The 24,314-nt window shown below is 39.6% G+C and overlaps 1 protein-coding gene across 3 annotated transcripts in view; it reads right to left on the reverse strand.

Annotated features, from left to right (window-relative positions):
- Nucleotides 1–24,314, reverse strand: part of GTDC1 (glycosyltransferase like domain containing 1) — an 849,799-nt gene that overhangs the window by 527,671 nt on the left and 297,814 nt on the right. For all 3 annotated transcript variants that reach the window (XM_053698268.1, XM_053698267.1, XM_053698269.1), the window contains exon 4: nucleotides 18,336–18,509. In XM_053698268.1, the coding sequence (XP_053554243.1) occupies nucleotides 18,336–18,509 (174 nt within the window). The remainder of the gene's footprint in view (nucleotides 1–18,335; nucleotides 18,510–24,314) is intronic.

The raw sequence follows: 24,314 nt of genomic DNA on the forward strand, positions 1-24,314 counted from the left end.
ATAACCTTGGGAGACTATTTCTAGCGCCCAAGGATCCAGAACATCTCTTGCCCAAGCCCGAGCGAAGAGAGAGAGTCTGCCCCCCACCAGATCCGGTCCCGGATCGGGGGCCAACATTTCATGCTGTCTTGGTAGCAGTGGCAGGTTTCTTGGCCTGCTTTCCCTTGTTCCAGCCTTGCATTGGTCTCCAAGCTGGCTTGGCTTGAGAAGTATTACCCTCTTGCTTAGAGGACGTAGCACTTTGGGCTGGTCCGTTTCTACGAAAGGGACGAAAATTAGGTTTATTTTTGGCCTTGAAAGGCCGATCCTGAGGAAGGGCATGGCCCTTACCCCCAGTGATATCAGAGATAATCTCTTTCAAGTCAGGGCCAAACAGCGTTTTCCCCTTGAAAGGAATGTTAAGTAGCTTGTTCTTGGAAGACGCATCAGCTGACCAAGATTTCAACCAAAGCGCTCTGCGCGCCACAATAGCAAACCCAGAATTCTTAGCCGCTAACCTAGCCAATTGCAAAGTGGCGTCTAGGGTGAAAGAATTAGCCAATTTGAGAGCATTGATTCTGTCCATAATCTCCTCATAAGGAGGAGAATCACTATCGACCGCCTTTACCAGCTCATCGAACCAGAAACACGCGGCTGTAGCGACAGGGACAATGCATGAAATTGGTTGTAGAAGGTAACCCTGCTGAACAAACATCTTTTTAAGTAAACCTTCTAATTTTTTATCCATAGGATCTTTGAAAGCACAACTATCTTCTATGGGTATAGTGGTGCGTTTGTTTAAAGTGGAAACCGCTCCCTCGACCTTGGGGACTGTCTGCCATAAGTCCTTTCTGGGGTCGACCATAGGAAACAATTTTTTAAATATGGGGGGAGGGACGAAAGGAATACCGGGCCTTTCCCATTCTTTATTTACAATGTCCGCCACCCGCTTGGGTATAGGAAAAACCTCTGGGAGCCCCGGGACCTCTAGGAACTTGTCCATTTTACATAGTTTCTCTGGGATGACCAACTTATCACAAACATCCAGAGTGGATAATACCTCCTTAAGCAGAATGCGGAGATGTTCCAACTTAAATTTAAACGTAATCACATCAGGTTCAGCTTGTTGAGAAATGTTCCCTGAATCAGTAATTTCTCCCTCAGACAAAACCTCCCTGGCCCCATCAGACTGGTTTAGGGGCCCTTCAGAACCATTATTATCAGCGTCGTCATGCTCTTCAGTATCTAAAACAGAGCAGTCGCGCTTACGCTGATAAGTGTGCATTTTGGCTAAAATGTTTTTGACAGAATTATCCATTACAGCCGTTAATTGTTGCATAGTAAGGAGTATTGGCGCGCTAGATGTACTAGGGGCCTCCTGAGTGGGCAAGACTCGTGTAGACGAAGGAGGGAATGATGCAGTACCATGCTTACTCCCCTCACTTGAGGAATCATCTTGGGCATCATTGTCATTGTCACATAAATCACATTTATTTAAATGAGAAGGAACTCTGGCTTCCCCACATTCAGAACACAGTCTATCTGGTAGTTCAGACATGTTAAACAGGCATAAACTTGATAACAAAGTACAAAAAACGTTTTAAAATAAAACCGTTACTGTCACTTTAAATTTTAAACTGAACACACTTTATTACTGCAATTGCGAAAAAATATGAAGGAATTGTTCAAAATTCACCAAAATTTCACCACAGTGTCTTAAAGCCTTAAAAGTATTGCACCCCAAATTTGGAAGCTTTAACCCTTAAAATAACGGAACCGGAGCCGTTTTTAACTTTAACCCCTTTACAGTCCCTGGTGTCTGCTTTGCTGAGACCCAACCAAGCCCAAAGGGGAATACGATACCAAATGACGCCTTCAGAAAGTCTTTTCTATGTATCAGAGCTCCTCACACATGCGACTGCATGTCATGCCTCTCAAAAACAAGTGCGCAACACCGGCGCGAAAATGAGGCTCTGCCTATGATTTGGGAAAGCCCCTAAAGAGAAAGGTGTCTAAAAAAGTGCCTGCCGATATAAACTTATCAAAATACCCAGATTAAATGATTCCTCAAGGCTAAATATGTGTTAATAATGAATCGATTTAGCCCAGAAAAAGTCTACAGTCCTAATAAGCCCTTGTGAAACCCTTATTTACAATCTTAATAAACATGGCTTACCGGATCCCATAGGGAAAATGACAGCTTCCAGCATTACATCGTCTTGTTAGAATGTGTCATACCTCAAGCAGCAAGAGACTGCTCACTGTTCCCCCAACTGAAGTTAATTCCTCTCAACAGTCCTGTGTGGAACAGCCATGGATTTTAGTAACGGTTGCTAAAATCATTTTCCTAATACAAACAGAAATCTTCATCTCTTTTCTGTTTCTGAGTAAATAGTACATACCAGCACTATTTTAAAATAACAAACTCTTGATTGAATAATAAAAACTACAGTTAAACACTAAAAAACTCTAAGCCATCTCCGTGGAGATGTTGCCTGTACAACGGCAAAGAGAATGACTGGGGTAGGCGGAGCCTAGGAGGGATCATGTGACCAGCTTTGCTGGGCTCTTTGCCATTTCCTGTTGGGGAAGAGAATATCCCACAAGTAAGGATGACGCCGTGGACCGGACACACCTATGTTGGAGAAAGCACTCCAAAAGTGATAAAAACTTGTATAGTGATTATATTTTCACTATAAAATAATTGATTGCCCTTTAACAGTGTCCACCAGTCTTTGAGCCCTGTTAATTAAGCCTTCCTTCTATACTGAGTCTCAGAATATGGCTTACCTTCCCCACATGGGGATTCTTGTCAGTCTTCTAGCATTACTAAGTCTTGACTAGAAAAATATGACTGAACATACCTTATAGCAGTTAAGCCTGCAAACTGTCACCCCAACTGAAGTTTTCCGGTACTCCTCAGTCCTTTGTGGGAACAGCAGTGGATTTTAGTTACAACATGCTAAAATCATTTTCCTCTCAGCAGAATTCTTCATCACTTTCTGCTAGAGAGTAAATAGTACAAACCGGCACTATTAAAAATAACAAACTTTTGATTGAAGATATAAAAAACTACAAATCTAACACCACATTCACTTTACCCTCCCATGGAGATGCTACTTGTTAGAGCAGCAAAGAGAATGACTGGGGGGCGGAGCCAGAGGGGGAGCTATATGGACAGCTCTGCTATGTGTTCTCTTTGCCACTTCCTGTAGGGAATGAGAATATCCCACAAGTAAGGATGAATCCGTGGACTGGCTACACCTTGCAAGAGAAATACACTCCTGTGAAAAGGAACCGGGAAAAAGACTCCAAAAAGTCCCCCATCCTCCCCTCATCAAGAGAGGCGAAACCTAGTTCATAAGAAAACTGCCACTACAGAATTCAAACTCCAAGGCACAGCTTGCAAAGCAGGGAATTAACTCGTAGGCCACTTGGGCTGCATACGGTCCAATATCAGACGCCCAACCAAGACGATATAACCAGGACCAGCCTGACCTCCAGGATAGAAGGGCTTCCTCTGGATTGAAAAACAACCTCTTGAGAGAAGAAGAGAGGTAACTAGTACCCAAACAGGACCAACCTGCTAGTCAGGAAACAACATATCTGTACAAACCGCAAAAGAATAGAGAAAACTATACCCAACCAGGAACAGCCCGATATGAAAGATACGACATATCTGTTCAAGGATCAAAAGGAAAATTCTAAATTTCTAGCAGGCCAGAAAATGGAGAATAATAAACAGAAAACATAGAAGCTCTGAGGTTTCAATATAGTCTCGAACATATAGAGGGAACAACACCCCGACCAGAGACAACCTTCTATTTTCTCTTTTTTAAGAACTTCCACCAGAAGATTCCTTCAATCGTGACATAAAAATCGCTAATACCAGAATCCCAGAGTGAAAAGTCTTCCTAAGAAGAGCTTCAACATAATCTCCGAAAAATAACAGGAAAATAAAAACTTATCCTAACCGGAATAGAAAAGAAAATAGGCAAGGGTACACAAGAGATAGCCCAAGGGAAAGTGAAAACGACAGGGCACGCCCATCATGCAACACAATTCATCAAGAGCTCCAAACTGGGAATCTGATACAAAAAACAAAGAATAACAATATAAAGACGATAAGGAATAGGATCACCGGATCACCATTCCTCCAGTCGTCTAAACAAGCTCACTATCTGAATCAGCAGACTCAGATTCAGCTGATGGATCAGAAATAGGATCCTCCAACACCGCCAAAACTTTTCTCAGAAGTGCACGAAGGTGAGCTATTCTAAATTTAAACGCAAAATACACCTCCATCGGAGCATCCGGGGTCTCCAACCCAAGAGGTAGCACCTCTGAAGCCTCAGAGGACACCGCTTCCCCAGAAGACTGATCGGATACCAAAGTCCTCTTACATGCCGGACCTTGGGCAGGATTACACGGATTAAGTCTTCGCTTGCACATAGCAGGAAGATGCAAATGCACTAAAGCCAGAGAAATGGTCATGCGAAACCGTGCAGTAACCTCTGGTGGAAAAAGGCCTCCTTCAGGAGAAGGGGTAACGGTATGCGGGGCAACCGCCTGTGAAGGAACAGAAGATGTTAGGGAACACACCTCACGGGACCGAATCCTCAGAGGCGGATGGCTCATTGGTCTTTAACGTTACAACATGGGAAGATGAGAACACTCTATTGCGGCATATGGAACATAATTGAGAGGGCTGAGTTACCCAGGCCTCCTCACAATAAACACAGGTCAAAATCTGAAATATGGGAAAACCCCCTCTAACATATCAGAATCCTCCATAACTCGACTAAGTAGATTATGGTCAAAAAACAACCGGTACCTTACACCCCCAATGGTTGGGGCACTCACCACCTCCTATGACCCAGACAGGTAGAGAAAACGGATCCTCTCCGCAGTCGCACAGTCAGGAATACAGAAATGTGAAACAAAAATGCATCTCGTGGTGCATTGTGCAGGATTCACTCCTGCTAAGAAAAGCTCACCAGTTCATAAAACTGCGCAGCTCGAAAATAACCTGTACGTTCCGTAAAAGAATATGAGCCCCAAATGTAACTTAAACAAGAGCAGTCAAAATCACAGAACAAACATGATTACAACCCCCTCCGGAGATATTAACCCTTGATTCCATAAAGATAAAGGAGTCCCACTGAGACCCTGTCTTCTAATGTTACAAGCATGTAAAAGTTAAAAAGATCTTACCGGAATCTATGCCATGGAACAGCAACAAAGTCCTTCAAGTTTGCTAGATGGTAGCAGCGCTTCTGACATGGACTTGAGTGCAAAAAAGCAGGCAGCGAAACTCGTCAACGCTGATTGCTTATGGAGCTGTTAATATGAGTCAGAATGGTTTTGCAGAAAACTCTCTCCCTGCATCTCCGGACTCGAACTTTCATCAATGCTCTCGCTGAGAGGCTGACAAGACTACTTAAAACTCCAGTCCCATCTCGAAGAGTACTACCCTCCATAAGGAACTACTCCGTAATCTTCTGACACTCCTCTGCCAACCTCCTGTGATGAAAGGCAAAGAATGACTGGGGGATGAGGGAAGTGGGGGAGGTATTTAAGCCTTTGGCTGGGGTGTCTTTGCCTCCTCCTGGTGGCCAGGTTCTGTAATCCCAAAAGTAATGAATACAGCTGTGGACTCTCCCTGTATTTAGAAGGAAATAAAGATTCCCTTCTGTTGATCCCTTACTCTACCGCCACACAGTACCCTGCCCCTGCCAGAAAAAACCCTGATCCTCAGGATTAAGCCACATGAATGCTGATATGTGTTGGAGGGCCATAATGTGTAAAATAAAAATGGCACTTACCTGCATTCCTGACTGCCCTGCAGGAGGACAGTTCCCTGGTATGAGAGGAAGCCATTTCTCACAACCTAGGATAAAAGAAATGAACAGAGTAAGCCTACTCTGGCATTTTGAGATGCCCACCCCACAAGTTCCTAACTGTTTTAAAGCTACCACAGCCCTGCTGAAGAGACTAACATGGAGTACAGCTAAACCCAGATTGTGATGGAAGATCAGAGCAATCCTGCCCTGGCTTCAAAACAAAAACATCTTGATAGAAGAATCTTCTACAGACACCTATAACTTCACCTCCTCCTTGCACTGAAGGCAAAGAGAATGGCTAGGGATTGTGGGAAGGGAAGTGATACTTAACAGTTTGATGTGGGGCTCTTTGCTTCCTCCTGCTGGCCAGGAGTGATAATCAGTGGACTCACCGTGTCTTAAGAAAGAAAAATGAAATTTATGCTTACCTGATAAATGTATTTCTTTCTTGACACGGTGAGTCCACGGATCATCATCAATTACTGTTGGGAATATCACTCTTGGCCAGCAGGAGGAGGCAAAGAGCACCACAGCAAAGCTGTTAAATATCACTACCCTACCCACAATCCCTCAGTCATTTGATCAAAGGGAAAGGAGAGATAGGAAGTAACACAAGGTGCAGAGGTGCCTGAGATGTATATAAAAAGAAACTGTCTGAATACAGGGCGGGCCGCGGACTCACCGTGTCAAGAAAGAAAGAAATTTATCATCAGGTAAGCATAAATTTCGTTTTTCTTTCTAATGACACGGTGAGTCCACGGATCATCATCAATTATTGCTGTGAACCAATACCCAAGCCAGAGGACACAGATGATAAGGGAGGGACAAGACAGGAACCTAAACAGAAGGTTTAAGGTTGAAGAACCTTTCTCCCAAAAGAAGTCTCAGCCGAGGCAAAAGTTTTGAATTGATAGAATTTGGAAAAAGTGTGCAAAGATGATCAAGTTGCAGCCTTGCAAATCTGTTCTACAGAAGCTTTATTTTTAAGGCCCAGGAAGAAGAAACAGCCCTTGTGGAATGAGCTGTGATTTTCTCAGGACGTTGCTGTCCAGCAGTCTCATATTCCAAGCGAATAACGCTCTTCAGCCAAAAGGAAAGTGAAGTAGCCGTAGCTTTCTGACCCTTGCGTTTTCCAGAAAAGCAAACAAACAATGCAGAAGACTGACGAAAGTCCTTTTTTTTAGTGCTCGCGCAACATCCAGATTATGCAAGAAGGATTAGGACACAAAGAAACCAAACTTAGTACGCAGAACCACCTCATCACAGAGAAATATAAGATAAGGGGAATCACACTGTAAAGCAGAGAGTTCAGAAACTCTCAGAGCAGAGGAAATAGCAACAATAACAAACAAAAAAACTTTCCAAGATAAGATCTTAATATCTAAAAAATGCATAGGCTCAAACGGAGCCTGTTGTAAAACTTTAAGAACAAGGTTAAGACTCCATGGAGGATTAACAGGTTTAAACACAGTCCGAATTCTAACCAAGGCCTGACAAAACGATTGCACGTCTGGCACATCTGCCAAGCGCTTATGTAACAAAATAGACCATGCCGAAATATGACCCTTTAGAGTACTTGCCGACAAACCGTTCTCCAGACCATCCTGGAGAAAGGACAAAATCCTAGGAATCCTTACTCTACTCCAAGAGTATCCTTTGGATTCACACCAATACAAGTATTTACGCCAGATCTTATGGTAAATCCTGCGAGTCACAGGCTTACAAGCCTGAATCAAGGACTCAATGACCGACTCTGAAAATCCACGCTTAGATAAAACTAAGCGTTCAATCTCCAAGCAGTCAGCTTCAGAGAAATGAGATTTGGATGAAGGAAGGGACCCTGAAGTAGAAGGTCCTTCCTCAGAGGCAGTCTCCAAGGTGGAAAGGATGACATTTCCACTAGGTCTGCATACCAAATCCTGCGAGGCCACACCGGGGCTATGAGAATTACAGACGCCCTCTCCTGCTTGATTCAAGCAATGACTCTTGAAAGTAGAGCGAACGGAGGAAACAGGTATGCTAGACTGAAATTCCAAGGAACTGCCAGAGCATCAATCAGAAATGCCTGCGGAACTCTTGACCTCGAGCCGTATCTCAGAAGTTTGGCATTCTGACGAGAAGCCATGAGATCCAACTCCGGCTGCCCCTACTTGAGGTCAAGCTGGTCAAGCTAGAAAACACATCCGAATGAAGTTCCCACTCCCCAGGATAAAATGTCTGTCTGCTCAGAAAATCCCCTTCCCAATTATCCACTCCTGGGATGTGGATAGCAGAAAGACAGCACTTGTGGGTCTCCGCCCACTGAATAATTTGGGCCACCTCTGTCATGGCCAAGGAACTCCAAGTTCCCCCCTGGTGGTTGATGTAGGCCACCAAGGCTATGTTGTCCGACTGGAATCTGGTAAATCAGGCTAAGGCTAACTGAGGCCAGGCCAGAAGAGCATTGAAGATTGCTCTCAGCTCCAAGATGTTTATGGGCAGGACTGACTCCTCCTGGGTCCATAAGCCCTGATCCTTCAACAAGCCCCATACTGCTCCCCAACCTAGAAGGCTGGCATTCGTGGTCACAATCACCCAGGAGGGTCTGCGGAAGCAAGTACTCTGGGAGAGATGATCTTGAGAAAGCCACCACGGAAGAGAGCCTATTGATGCCTGATCTAGATCTACATGCAGAGACAGGTCCGTATAGTCCCCGTTCCATTGTCTGAGCATGCATAACAGCAGAGGTCTGAGATGGAACTGAGCAAACGGCATGATGTCCATGGAGGCCACCATCAGACCAATTACCTCCATACATTGAGCCACTGACGGCCATGGAGAGGACAGAAGAGCAAGACAAGAGTTGAAAATCTTTCATTTTCTGACCTCCATCAGAAAAATCTTCATTAACAGGGAGTCTATTATGGTCCCCAAAAATACGACCCTTCTAGCTGGAACTTTTTTCCAGATTCCCCTTCGATACGAGGGATCGAAGAAAAGACAACAAGATCTCCGTATGAGATTCTGCTTGTTGAAAAGATGGCGCCTGAACCAGAATGTCATCCAGATAAGGTGCCACTGCAATGCCCCGAGATCGAAGCACAGCTAAAAGAGCCCCCAGAACCTTTAAAAAAAATTCTGGGAGTTGTGGCAAGACCGAATGGAAGGGCCACGAACTGGAAATGATTGTCCAAAAAGGTGATTCTCAGAAACTTGTGATGGTCGCTGTGAATGGGAATATGAAGGTATGCATCCTTGTTGTCATGAACTGAACCTCTTGTACCAAGGGAAGAATGGAGCGTATAGTTTCCATCATGAAGGATGGAACTCTGAAAAACTTGTTTAAACATTTTAGATGTAGGATTGGTCAAAAAGTTCCCTCTTTTTTAGGAACTAGGAACAGATTTGAGTAAAATCCCAGACCCCTTTCCTGAAAGGGAACTGGAACTATTACCCCAGGTCGGAAAGGTCCTTGACGCAATGTAAGAATGCCTCTCTTTTTTTCTGGTCTACAGATAATCTGGAGAGGAGAAACCTGCCTCTGGGAGGAAAAGATTTGAAGTCTATTTTGTATCCCTGGGAGACAATGTCCACTGCCCAGGGATCCGGTACATCTCTTATCCAAGCCTGGGAAAAAAGAGAGAGTCTGCCCCCTACAAGATCCACTCCTGGATCGGGGGCCAACCCTTCATGCTGACTTGGAATCAGCTGAAGGCTTTTTAAATTGCTATCCCTTATTCAAGGACTGGTTGGGCTTCCAGGAAGGTTTGGCTTGATCTTGCTTGGAGGAAAGGGAGGAAGACTTGTCCACAGACCAGGACTTCAACCACAAGGCCCAGAAATTTTGGCTCCCAGTTAAATAATCTGTAAGGAAGCATCTGTAATAAAGGAATTGGCTAACTTGAGAGCCTTAATCCTGTCCTGGATCTCATCAAGAGGGGTATCCGTCTGAAGAGATTCAAACAACGCATCAAACCAGTAAGCTGCAGCGCTGGTAACAGTGGCGATACACATCGTAGGTTGCCATTGTAGACCCTGGTGGACATGCATCTTTTTTAGTAAAAAGTAGGTAAAAAGAATGCCTTTGAGCACAATTGGAAAGAGTATTTGTATTCTGGTATAGGTATTTAAAAAATAACTTTTATTTCCATAAATTCTAAGATTAGACAGCTACGAATATTGCTGCTCTGCAAAGTTTAAAACACTACAATACTGGTCATGAGCGTATATGCAATTATATTCAAACTTTGTGATTGCTGATCTTATGGTAACTATGACTACCCAATCTTAAATAGAAAATACACTCGTTAGTAGATTCTAACAGTGAACTTGTAGGCTAGGTTTTGAAAGTTACAATCATCGTTGCCGGGAATGATGTTTTAAACAGGTGATATCAAGGCAAATACCGTTATGCAGGTTCGTATTACACTATAACTTTAAGAGATCTCTGATCACTAAATATTTTTTTGGACTTGAAGCCTTATACATAACAATTAATTGAGTTTGTATAAACAAATATTGCGCTACACATCGCAGGTAGCATTATGAAGTAGCCGGGTGGGGGCAGAGTAATATTTTCTAATTTAGCTATCCAAAGCACCAGTTAATTGCAAAACTTAACATAAATTAATTTAATGATAATTTGTGCAATAAAAATGTAACACTTTTTAATATTAGCAAATCTAAGCTTAAAGGGACACTGTACCCAAATTTTTTCTTTTGTGATTCAGATAGAGCATGAAATTTTAAGCAACTTTGTAATTTACTCCTATAATCAAATGTTCCTTATTCTCTTGGTATCTTTATTTGAAATGCAAGAATGTAAGTTTAGATGCCGGCCCATTTTTGGTGAACAACCTAGGTTGTCCTTGCTGATTGGTGGATACATTCATCCACCAATCAAAAACTGCTGTCCAGAGTGCTGAATCATTAAAAAAGCTTAGATGCCTTCTTTTTTATATAAAGATAGCAAGAGAACGAAGAAACATTGATAATAGGAGTAAATTAGAAAGTTGCTTAAAATTGCATGCTCTATCTGAATCATGAAAGAAAATTTTTGGGTTCAGTGTCCCTTTAATATGGGCTAAAAAGAACACAGATATACCACACTGCTTGAAACAATATATTTATATCTGTGGCATGTGTCATGATTAAGAGTTTAATGTTAAAATAAGTAACAATGTGCAAGATTTACTGTGTTTTCTAATCTAGTACAGAAACAATTTAGATTGGTATATATACTATTCCTTTATTTGTAAAAGATGTGCCATATTGTTACTTATGGAAACATGGTTCTCCCATTACTGAAGTATCCTACAGACAACTTGTTCTGTGATTTTTACTATACTCAATGTTCTAAAAGTGTAAAATATGTATTTTAAAACAACAGATCAGTATCTAAGACATCTACTTCCATTAACTGCCCACAAAAATTCTCCAAATCACAGATGGATTTTCAGTGATATAATTCTATTCTATTAACAAAGAATAGATACAGTTGGAAAGCAAAATGCTAGGCCATTTACACCAGTAATTCATACTGGAAATCATACTTGTACTAGTTCCCAAAACACAAGATTGCAGTTTTGTTGCCATATCAACAAAAGCATTTTCTGTGTTAAGATTTTCCGCAACATCACAATGCATCAATCTCTTGTTGTTCACTCCAAATCCATTATCTAAACATGTTTCACTTGGGCAGGATAGTTTATCTCTTCCAAGTCGTGTGTATCAGCTACACTGATAAGTGAAAGGAGAAAAATAAAAAAGTAAAAAAAAAAATAAAAAAAATTACCATAACAGCAAGCGTGTTTTTCAGTTTCAGTGCTCAAGGACATCCAACTAGAAACACTTTAAAGATTTCCCTGAGTGAGCAAATAAGACAATCACTGTGATTATGCCCATCTAAAAAAAATATCATATTAGTGTTACTCAACGACAGGAGTTAAAAATACCATACTAAAGCTACTTAAAGGGACAGTCTAGCCCAAAATAAACTTTCATGATTCAGATAGGGCATGTCATTTAAACAAAAAGTTCACGTCCACAGCACTGTATATGCAGAAAACTTTTAATAAAGCATCCAGACAAGTAAGAGAATTGCAACGTTTCTGACTCACAAGTTCTTAATCATGACTTGAGCACAAAATGTTGCATCTCTTACTTGTCTGGATGCTTTATTAAAAGTTTTCTGCATATACAGTGCTGTGGACGTGAACTTTTTGCTATATTGCCTTGGGACCTTTGCCGTGGCCCCCTGTCCAGCGTGCACTACCCAGGAGGTTTATTTCAGGAGCTGAGCTATGTTTGCTATTTCCTCTGCATGTAATTTTAAACAACTTTCCAATTTACTTTCATCACCAATTTTCTTTGTTCTCTTGGTATTCTTAGTTGAAAGCTAAACCTAGGAGGTTCATATGCTAATTTCTTAGACCTCGAAGACGGCCTCTTATCTGAATGCATTTTGACAGTTTTTCACCACTAGAGGGTGTTAGTTTATGTGTGTCATATAGATAACATTGAGCTCAAGTTACCTAGGAGTCAGCACTGATTGACTAAAATGCAAGTCTGTCAAAAGAACTGAAATAAGGGGGCAGTTTGTAGAGGCTTAGATACAAGGTAATTACAGAGGTAAAAAGTATATTAATATAACAGTGTTGGTTATGCAAAACTAGGGAATGGGAAATTAAAGGATTATCTATCTTTTAAAACAATAACAATTATTGTGTAGACTGTCCCTTTAAAAAAAAAGTTAATCATGATAATTACATGAGTTTTATTAATAGACTAATAGAAAAACTTCAGCCCTGGTGGCAAACTTTATAAATAAGTTACCAGGCAACACCTAAACACTAAACTAAACATCCCACTTTTTAGATTAAAAGAGAAAAGGACGTATAAAAAAAAAATTAGAGGTCAGACATAACACAAAATAAATCACCTTAATTCATTAGCCTTGAGAATTTTTTTTTATTTTTTTTTTTATTATTTTGTATCTATGCAAAATTATGCATTTGAAAAAGACTGCAGGCAGTGAAATGATTGTCAGTCATGCAAATAATCACTTACTTACACTATATGCATTTGGTTTGGATAAAGCAAATTACCATTTGAAAATAACTCAAAAACACTCTGGGCTAAGAGCCTGCTTTATAAATCTTACTTTGGTCATAGTAATTCTTAACCTTTTTCTTCTTCATTTCCACTCAGCTAGGCTCCAGAGGAGAAATACAATCTTTTAACCAAATGAACTTTGTAGCTATCAAAATATTCCAAATTCTACAATATGATTAGTGAACAGAAATACATTTTTGTTAATTCCTTTTTAACTCTACCTGTTATTACACATGCAATAAAATAATTTACACGTTACAAACTCCTACACCCAGAGGAACAAATTCACTTTTTAAAAATAGTTTATATATATATTATATATATATATATATTATATATATATATATATATATATATATATATATATATATATATATATATATATATATATGTATATATTATATATATATATATATATATATATATATATATATATAAATATATATATTTAAAAAAAAAAATTTCAAAATATTCCAAATTCTACAATATGATTAGTGAACAGAAATACATTTTTGTTAATTCCTTTTTAACTCTACCTGTTATTACACATGCAATAAAATAATTTACACGTTACAAACTCCTACACCCAGAGGAACAAATTCACTTTTTAAAAATAGTTTATATATATATATATATATATATATATATATATATATATATATATATATGTATATATTATATATATATATATATATATATATATATATATAAATATATATATTTAAAAAAAAAACTTAAATTATGCCTACCTGATAATTTAATTTTCTTCTGATGGAAAGAGTCCACAGCTGCATTCATTACTTCCACTCCAGCCAAAGGCTTAAATACTCTCCCTACTTCCCTCATCCCCCAGTCATTCTGCCGAGGAAAAAGGAACAGTAGAAGAATTATCAGGGTGAAAAGGTGCCAAAAGAATAAAAATACAGACGCCCCACATAAAAAAATGGGTGGGTGTGGACTCTTTCCATCTGAAAAAAATATACATAAATAGAAAGAGTCCACACCTGCATTCATTACTTTTGGGAAAACAATACCCAAGCTTTAGAGGACACTGAATGCCAAGACGGGAGGGTACAAGAGGCGGCCCATTCTGAAGGCACCAGGCCTGAAACCACTACCCAACAAAACCCTGCTTCGTCCGAAGTCAAGAAACATTGAAAAGAAAAAAGGCCCCAAGGACACTGACAGTCCGGAAGCCTAGATAGAGACCGCAAAATCAGACTCAACTGAGCCAACAGTCCTCAGGAGACACTATCGCCCAGCAGTTGGTCCCCAACCACACACCCCTCACTAGCGAAGGGAACACCAGCCCAAAATTCCCAAAGGGATAGGGCAAGGAGAACCAAAGGAAAACGAAAGGTCACCACAAATTCCATAAAAGAAGAACTCCCAGAACGAGCCCAGTTCACAAAGACCCAAATGGGTCCTGACAAACAATGGGAGGCAACGCCCAGACCAAACAAAAGCCACAAGCATTAGGAACGGCCATCGGAACAGAGAAAACTTTCCTCTCAACATCGTGCAAAAGCGCCTAAAAAGTCAACTGAAGACAGAGTCCTCAAAACATCAGAACTTAGAATATTGAAGTATTCAAACATATAATACGTGTAGCAGACCAAGACAAGGTAAACATCTGAGTCAAGAATATGCAGTCATCATCAGGATGACACAGAAAAAAATACTTGCTGAGAAATAAAAAGCGGCCAAACAAGAGATCAGATTGCAAAAACTCCAAGACAGAGAGCACACTCCAGGCAATCCAAGCTGCCAGACCGACACATAGGTCTCAAAGAGGGAGAAGCACAGAACCTAAACGATGCCCACTGCACCCCCAATGATGAACAACAACCTACTCCCAGCCGGGCCAGCCCAAGCGTCGGCAGGTCTGAAAACAGGGGAACAAAAGAACCCCCCAACCAGCTCACAAAAAAGCGGAAGAATGGCCCCAGCCATTCCAACAGGGCTCGGGGTACCCACCCGAAACTCCTTAGAGACAGTCAACAAGGCTGAAGAATATAGCAAAAAAAGGCCCAACATAGTCTCAACGCAGAGCCAGCAAGACTCCAGATAGAACAGAACAACCCAGAGAGTATGTACTCTTCAACATAGGTTAAATCCTCTGTTCCACCTCCTGAATCCAGGAGAAGTCCTAAGACAAGGACCACACCTACGTAAGGAGCAGAACAAGCCCCTGAAGAAAAAGGCACCATTAAATACAGAGCACCTGCCCACAAGACACAAGGCCACAGGCTGAACTAGAGATCAATCTCCAACGCAGATGAACTTGGAAGGAATCCCCTTAGAAATTAGCCTGCTATTACACAGACAAGGTGCAATAGCTGCAGCGGATACCCTGCAAACCCTTCGCCTGCAGAACCTCGAAGCCATCAGGTTACCTCAGAAAACTGTCCAAGGGAAACCGTTCAATAAGCTTAAGGCAAGCCCCATGTGCATCGGCCGCAGAAAACCTGGCCAACCGTGACCAGGTCAACATAGCCCAAGTTCCCTGGAAGTGGAGAACCCGAACTCGCCCTAAAGTCTGCAAAGTCCGGTAACAACCCGCAACGGAAACCACAAGGGAAAACGCTAAGCAAAAGCCTCAGAAACCGGAAGAACCAGGGCGATGACAGGTCCGAGCCCCCAATTGTTTAAAAACAAAAATATCCATACAAAATTTAGCTCTAGCTTTTAATTGATCTCTAAGAAGGGTCAACCTTTGTTTAGCTGAATATGTAGTGAACAATGATAGGGGGTCCCGATGTACATAATATCTTATTTGCATTAACACTTTAACTTTACCTAAAGTGTACACGTTAATTGGCTGTACATTGCTTTTGGGTCTGTATAATGTTGTTAACCCACTCGGTTAAGATTGGGTTTCTGAGACATGCCTGATACAACAACTGACTCACTAACAAGCTGCAGCCACATTCATACCCCACTTTTAACATAACATAATCATCTAAAAGATTTCTGATTCACCACCCTTGTTAATATACCCCCAATGATAGCCCTTATGTTCAACACTAATATCTCACAAAGAGCCTTTGTACTTACAGGCCCTACAGCTTCAGGGGCAATTTAAGCTGCAATAAATTATCAAGGTACATCCCAAATAGCATATTAGTGACCTAAGATATAATATTTCCAAAGTATTTCTCTATATGCTCCTAACTTCCTGAAGGTGCTTTCCCAAAATTTTAGCGCATTCCCATAAGCTTGTACTTTGTTTTACATCAAAGATGACATATATAGTTTTTGTGTTCTTATGTTAAATTGTATTTACAAGAAGTATGCTTATTCCTGCTTTTCTTGAAATTAGGTGAGATGCACTCAGCACAACCTCCTGATATATTTTAACTGTGGGACTACTTCAGGCATCTAGGTGATCTGATTGTAGTATACTTTGTATACACTGTTCTAGGATATTTTATTATGTTTGTCTTTATTATATAGACTTAGGTTACTTTGTGGCATTTGCGTAGTAATGGCTTTCTTCTGGCGACTCGACCATGCAGCCCATCTTTCTTCAAGTGCCTCCTTATTGTGCATCTTGAAACAGCCACCACATGTCCTGTATTTCACCTGAAGTTATTTGTGGGTTTGTCTTTGCATCCCAAACAATTTTCCTGACAGTTGTGGCTGAAATTTTAGTTGATCTACCTGACCGTGGTTTGGTTTCAACAGAACCCCTCATTTTCCACTTCTTTATTAGAGTTTGAACACTGCTTATTTGCATTCTCAATTCCTTGGATATCTTTTAATATCCCTTTCCTGTTTTATACAGTTCAACTACCTTTTCCCGCAGATCCTTTGACAATTCTTTTGCTTTCCCCATGACTCAGAATACAGAATTGTCAGTGCAGCACTGGATGATAGGTGCAAGGGTCTGTCAGGAGTCCAAAAACTCATTGACCTTTAATACGCACACACTAATTACAAGCAAACAGATCACAGGTGAGGATGGTTACCTTTAAAAGCCATTCAAACCCCTTTGTGTCAACTTGTGTGCATGTTATCAGGCCAAAATCACCAGGGTATGTAAACGTTTGATCAGGGTCATTTGGGTAGTTTCTGTTGTCATTATGATTTAAAAAGAGTAAACACAGTTGATTGATAATAAATGGCTTCAGCCAAACACTAACCATGAGTGTTAAAACCCTTTATCCTAATTACTGGGGACAGGGAAAGGTTTGAATTTCAGAATGTCAGCTTTGCAGCTTTGAGAGGGAATGGGACTAAGCGTAAACAACATCTTATGTAATTTACAAATTGTGTACACAATACAGCTTTTACATGGCCCATAGTTTAAGCGGGTCCAGAATATTCATTCTTATGAATTTTTCTCCTGTTATGAATCTCACAATAAAATAGTTTGATGTGAAGGAGCCTGAGGAAATACACATTATGTAACCTTTGGCAACAATATTGTCTACCTAAGGATAACTGCTAACCATATTAGCTAACCATATTAGCTTTTACCAACATTTCTCATAAATACATTGTAAAGTAAAATAACGACAACCAAGGCTTATTTTTGCAATTTAAAAACATCATGTAGCGTAAAGGTGCCCATATACATTAAAGGGACACTGAACCCAAATTTTTTCTTTCATGATTCAGATAGAGCATGCAATTTTAAGCAATTTTCTATTTTACTTCTATTATCAATTTTAATTCATTCTCTTGCTATCTTTATTTGAAAAAGAAGGCATTTCAGCAAAGGAGCCAGCAAATGTTTGCTTCCGGACCATGGACAGCACTTGTTTATTGGTGCTGACCAATCAGCAAGGACAACCCAGGTTGTTCACCAAAAATGGGCCGGCATCTAAACTTACATTCTTGCTTTTCAAATAAACATACCAAGAGAATGTAGAAAATTTGATAATTGGAGTAAATTAGAAAGTTGCTTAAAAATGCATGCTCTATCTGAATCACAAAAGAAAATTTTTGAGTACAGTGTCCCTTTAATGTTGTCCATTATATTTTTAAAATCATTATACATTCAAATATATATTTTCTCTTTTCCCTCTTTTTTTGTTTTTCAAGATTTGCGACTTGACACACAAGGTTTTACCAGCTTTGTGCTGGGGTAAAGAAACTTTGGGTAGTAACCAGTTATCAGTAAAAATGAATAGTGAAAACTTTGTAACCACTGTCACAAAATACCAGTTGTGAGTCCCATACTATTGTGTTTTGTTATTAATTTCTGCACCCTAATGGTGCAACAGGACAGATGATAGGAGTTACTACTTACCAGCTACCATCAATCACATATCTATTGTAATATTGGTAAATGTTTGTTTAATAAGTGTTAATATCATTTTTAGGATACAACAATAACAAATTTCAACAATAAGTGTATAAAACAGAATTGAATATACCCCTTTAATGTTACTGAATGACAACAAAGCTTCTTACCTGCTAAAGTCTGGAAATTTGATTGGGAAATAAAGGACTTGGCATTTGGGTCTGATGATTCTTTCTAGATCTTTGGGGCGATGGTCTGGTATCATCTTCAGAAACTTGCTTATAGAGGTCAGAAAGGATTCCATGTTGAAAGAAGAGTTAAATACCACAATATCAGCAACCAAGCTGAAATAGAAAAGATGAGGTAACATAAACAATGTAAATATTTTATTAATTCACAGATTATAAGCAGCTTTACCTTTACAGAACAGTTTACTGACCATTTCAATGCATTAAAGAAACAGTAAAGTCAAAATTAAACTTCATTGGATTGGATAGAGCATGACATTATAAACAACTTTCCATTTTACTTTTATTATCAATTGTGACAAGTTGTCTTGGCATCCTTTGTTAAAGAGTAATGCTAAGTGATCTCATGTCTCTAGCCACCTGGCAGCTGTGTTTGCAACAATGTTTATAGCCATGCCTATAGCATTCTATGGCAGCAGTTGTTTGTATGTACAAGTACAACATTTGTACAAACGATAACAACAGATGGTTAAAGATACGTGCACACTCCTGAGCTCTGTCTGAATTACAAAAGAAAATGTTTGAGTTTCCTATCCCTTTAATGTACAACATAAGTCCAATGCTGCACCAATGTGCAATACATGTCAAATTCAACAGGCAAATTCTCCAAGAGGGGGAAAAAATACAATTATTATTTAAAATAAATTTAGAGGGAAGGGAATAAATGGAATAGGAAGGGTAGACTATAAGAATAAGTGGCATGGTACCCATTTTCTGTTTCCACGTCTCTAACATAGTTTTCATGTTGGCCTATTGTTATATAATATCCAACTGCAGGAATGTTGTGACTACTTCTTCCCATTCCGTAGTGGTTGGGGTTATAGTAGATTTCCAGTGGCAAGGAAGTTTTAACACTTTTTATCCTAATATGTAATAGATGTCATTTTGCTTTAGTTTTTAACATAGAGAGTGCCAGAAATAACAGAATCTTGGGGTCATTATGTATTATGGTTTCATCTACTTTGCTCATTGAGCTTGTGATTTCTCACTGAAACATTTCTATGCATTTACAACCCCAGGAGATATGAGGCATTGTCCTAACGCTGCTTTTAACGCCCGCTGGTATTACGAGTCTGGCAGGTACAGGTGTACCGCTCACTTTTCTTCTGCGACTTTTTGCTACCGCAAATCCCCTAACGTCAAATGCGTATCCTATCTTTTTAATGGGATTTGCCTAACGCCGGTATTACGAGTCTTGGAAGAAGTGAGCGGTACAGCCTCTACCTCCAAGACTCCTACCGCATAAAAAATTCATTAGTTAAGAGTTTTATGGGCTAACGCCGGAACATAAAGCTCTTAACTACAGTGCTAAAAAGTACACTAACACCCATAAACTACTTATGAACCCCTAAACCGAGGCACCCCCATATTGCAAACCCTATAATAAATAATTTAACCCCTAATCTGACGACCGGACACCGCCGCCACCTACATTATAGCTATGAACCCCTAATCTGCTGCCCCTAACATCACCGACACCTACATTATAGTTATTAACCCCTAATCTGCCGCCCCCTACCTACACTTATTAACCCCTAATCTGTCGACCGGACATCGCCGCCACTATAATAAATGTATTAACCCCTAAACCGTCGCACTCCCGCCTCGCAAACACTATAATAAATTTTATTAACCCCTAATCTGCCCCCCCAATGTCGCTGCCACCTACCTACAATTATTAACCCCTAATTTCCCGCCCCAACGTCGCTGCTACTATAATAAAGTTATTAACCCCTAAACCTAAGTCTAACCCTAACCTTCACACACCCCTAAGTTAAATATAATTTAAATAAAATGAACTAAAATTACTATAAATTACATAAATTAATCCTATTTAAAACTAAATACTTACCTATAAAATAAACCCTAATATAGCTACAATATAACTAAGAGTTACATTGTAGCTATTTTAGGATTTATATTTATTTTACAGGCAACTTTGTATTTATTTTAACTAGGTACAATAGCTATTAAATAGTTAATAACTATTTAATAACTACCTAGATAAAATAATTACAAAAGTACCTGTAAAATAAATCCTAACCTAAGTTATAAATACACCTAACACTACACTATCAATAAATTAATTAAATAAATTAACTACAATGATCTAAACTAAAATACAATTAAATAAACTAAACTATATTACAAAAAAAACACTAAATTACAAAAAATAAAAAAATATTACAAGAATTTTAATCTAATTACACCTAATCTAAGCCCCCTAATAAAATAAAAAAGCCCCCCAAAATAATAAAATTTCCTACCCTACTAAATTAAAAAGTAATCTGCTCTTTTACCAGCCCTTAAAAAGGCTTTTTGTGGGGCATTGCCCCACAGTAATCAGCTCTTTTACCTGTAAAATAAAATACAATACCCCCCAACATTACAACCCACCACCCACACACCCCTACTCTAAAACCCACCCAATCCCCCCTTAAAAAAAACCTAACACTACCCCCCTGAAGATCACCATACCTTGAGCCGTGTTCACCCAGCCGGGCTTTGATGGGCCAGAAGAGGACATCCGGACCGGCAGAAGTCTTCATCCTATCCGGGCAGAAGAGGACATCCGGACCGGCAGACATCTTCATCCAGGCGGCATCTTCTATCTTCATCCTTCCGGAGCAGAGCCATCTTCTATCCAGCCGACGCGGAGCCATCCTCTTCTTCCGATGTCCTAAAGCCGAATGAAGAATCCTATCAGCCAATCGGAAATTCGAGGGGCGCCATCTTAGATGATGTCATTTAAAGGAACCTTCATTCGGCTTTAGGACAAGGTAGGGTGATCTTCAGGGGGGTAGTGTTAGTTTTTTTTAAAGGGGGGATCAGGTGGGTTTTAGAGTAGGGGTGTGTGGGTGGTGGGTTGTAATGTTGGGGGGGTATTGTATTTTATTTTACAGGTAAAAGAGCCGATTACTTTGGGGTAATGCCCCGCAAAAAGCCCATTTAAGGGCTGGTTAAAGAGCTGATTACTTTTGTAATTTAGCATAGGGTAGGGAATTTTATTATTTTGGGGAGCTTTTTTATTTTATTAGGGGGCTTAGATTAGGTGTAATTAGATTAAAATTCTTGTAATATTTTTTTATTTTTTGTAATTTAGTGGGTTTTTTTTTGTAATATAGTTTAGTTTATTTAATTGTATTTTAGTTTAGATCATTGTAGGTAATTTAGTTAATTAATTTATTGATAGTGTAGTGTTAGGTGTATTTGTAACTTAGGTTAGGATTTATTTTTCAGGTAATTTTGTAATTATTTCAACTAGGTAGCTATTAAATAGTTATTAACTATTTAATAGCTATTGTACCTAGTTAAAATAAATACAAAGTTGCCTGTAGGTAAGTATTTAGTTTTAAACAAGAATAATTTATTAAATTATAGTAATTTTATTTAGATTTCTTTAAATTATATTTAAGTTAGGGGGGTGTTAGGGTTAGACGTAGGTTTAGGGGTTAATAACTTTATTATAGTAGCAGCGACGTTGGAGGCGGCAGATTAGGAGTTAATAATTGTAGGTAGGTGTCGGCGATGTTAGGGAGGGCAGATTAGGGGTTAATAAAATTTATTATAGTGTTTGCGAGGCGGGACTGCGGCAGTTTACGGGTTAATACATTTATTATAGTGGCGGTGATGTCCAGTCGGCAGATTAGGGGTTAATAAGTGTAGGTAGGTGGAGGCGATGTTGGGGGCGGAAGATTAGGGGTTAATAAATATAATATAGGTGTCGGCGATGTTGGGGGCAGCAGATTAGGGGTTCATAGGGATAATGTAGGTGGCGGCGGTGTCCGGAGCGGCAGATTAGGGGTTAATAGTATAATCAGGTGTCAGCGATAGCGGGGACGGCAGATTAGGGGTTAATAAGTGTAAGGTTAGGGGTGTTTAGACTCGGGGGTTCATGTTAGGGTGTTAGGTGTAGACTTAGAAAGTGTTTCCCCACAGGAAACAATGGGGCTGCGTTAGGAGCTGAACGCTGATTTTTTGCAAGTGTTAGGGTTTTTTTCAGCCGTCTCAGCCCCATTGTATCTTATGGGGAAATTGTGCATGAGCAAGTTTTTCCAGTTTACCGTTACCGTAAGCAACGCTGGTATTGAGGTTAGAAGTGGAGATAAAATTTTGCTCAACGCTCACTTTTCTGAGGCTAACGCAGCCATTCAGAAAACTCGTAATACCAGCGTTATTTAAAGGGAGCGGTAAGAAAAAAAGGAGCGTTAGCCCCGCAGGTTTTTACCGACAAAACTCGTAATCTAGGCGTTTGTCTTTAGTCTGCTGGATGTAAGATACCACCTTGTCATGAATTTAAAGACAGTTTCCTGTTCCGTTACAGAAATCAAGACTTTTATAGCCATTGAGAAAACTCCATTCCAAAAAAATTTTCCCTGTAATTTTCACCCATAATTTTCAAGCCAGATATTTAGAAGGGAAGCTGGTTTGCATCAGTTATTAATAGTAGCTTGAAAAGAAAAGAAACTGAATGAGTGGGGGGATGATTGCGGGTCATACAACTTCTCAAAGGGTGCCAACTGAGGAATATGTTGTTTTGCTGGTGGGTATCCACAGTGTTTCATTTGGGCATATGGGATGCAGAAAAAGAACATATCTGTATCCCTTAAAACTTCCTGATCCTTAATGCTTAGTAAAATGTTATGACACCCAATTCTCTATATATAAAGGAAATGTTGGATTATGTGTAATTTGGATTACTGCTAAACTCCTAGTAGAAATATGGGTTGAAAGATTGATCAGCCTATCCAATACTATACACCTTATGTGTCTTTAACTGAAAATTATGTGTTTTTCACTTCCTTCAAAAAGACTGGTATGGATTCTACATGATTCAGAACCATTACCTTTCCAAGACAAACATGATTACTTTAGAGACCATCTTGGAGGCATTTGATGATCATCAAACTACTTTAGAAGTCATTTGCACATCATCAGACATCATAAGATTGTAAAGTCATCAGCTAAGGTAAAAAAACATAATTAATGTAAGAACTTACCTGATAAATTCATTTCTTTCATATTAGCAAGAGTCCATGAGCTAGTGACGTATGGGATATACATTCCTACCAGGAGGGGCAAAGTTTCCCAAACCTCAAAATGCCTATAAATACACCCCTCACCACACCCACAATTCAGTTTAACGAATAGCCAAGAAGTGGGGTGATAAGAAAGGAGCGAAAGCATCAAAAATAAGGAATTGGAATAATTGTGCTTTATACAAAAAAATCATAACCACCACAAAAAGGGTGGGTCTCATGGACTCTTGCTATTATGAAAGAAATTAATTTATCAGGTAAGTTCTTACATAAATTATGTTTTCTTTCATGTAATTAGCAAGAGTCCATGAGCTAGTGACGTATGGGATAGCAGATACCCAAGATGTGGAACTTCCACGCAAGAGTCACTAGAGAGGGAGGGATAAAATAAAGACAGCCAATTCCGCTGAAAAAATAATCCACAACCCAAATCAAAAGTTTTAATCTTAATAATGAAAAAAACTGAAATTATAAGCAGAAGAATCAAACTGAAACAGCTGCCTGAAGTACTTTTCTACCAAAACTGCTTCAGAAGAAGAGAAAACATCAAAATGGTAGAATTTAGTAAAAGTATGCAAAGAAGACCAAGTTGCTGCTTTGCAAATCTGATCAACAGAAGCTTCATTCCTAAAAGCCCAAGAAGTAGAAACTGACCTAGTCGAATGAGCCGTAATCCTTTGAGGCGGGGATTTACCCGACTCCACATAAGCATGATGAATCAAAGACTTTAACCAAGACGCCAAAGAAATGGCAGAAGCTTTCTGACCTTTCCTGGAACCAGAAAAGATAACAAATAGACTAGAAGTCTTTCTAAAATCTTTAGTAGTTTCAACATAATATTTCAAAGCTCTAACTACATCCA

The sequence above is a fragment of the Bombina bombina genome, chromosome 1 (genome assembly GCF_027579735.1).
Source record: "Bombina bombina isolate aBomBom1 chromosome 1, aBomBom1.pri, whole genome shotgun sequence".
In the NCBI taxonomy this organism is placed as follows: domain Eukaryota; kingdom Metazoa; phylum Chordata; class Amphibia; order Anura; family Bombinatoridae; genus Bombina; species Bombina bombina.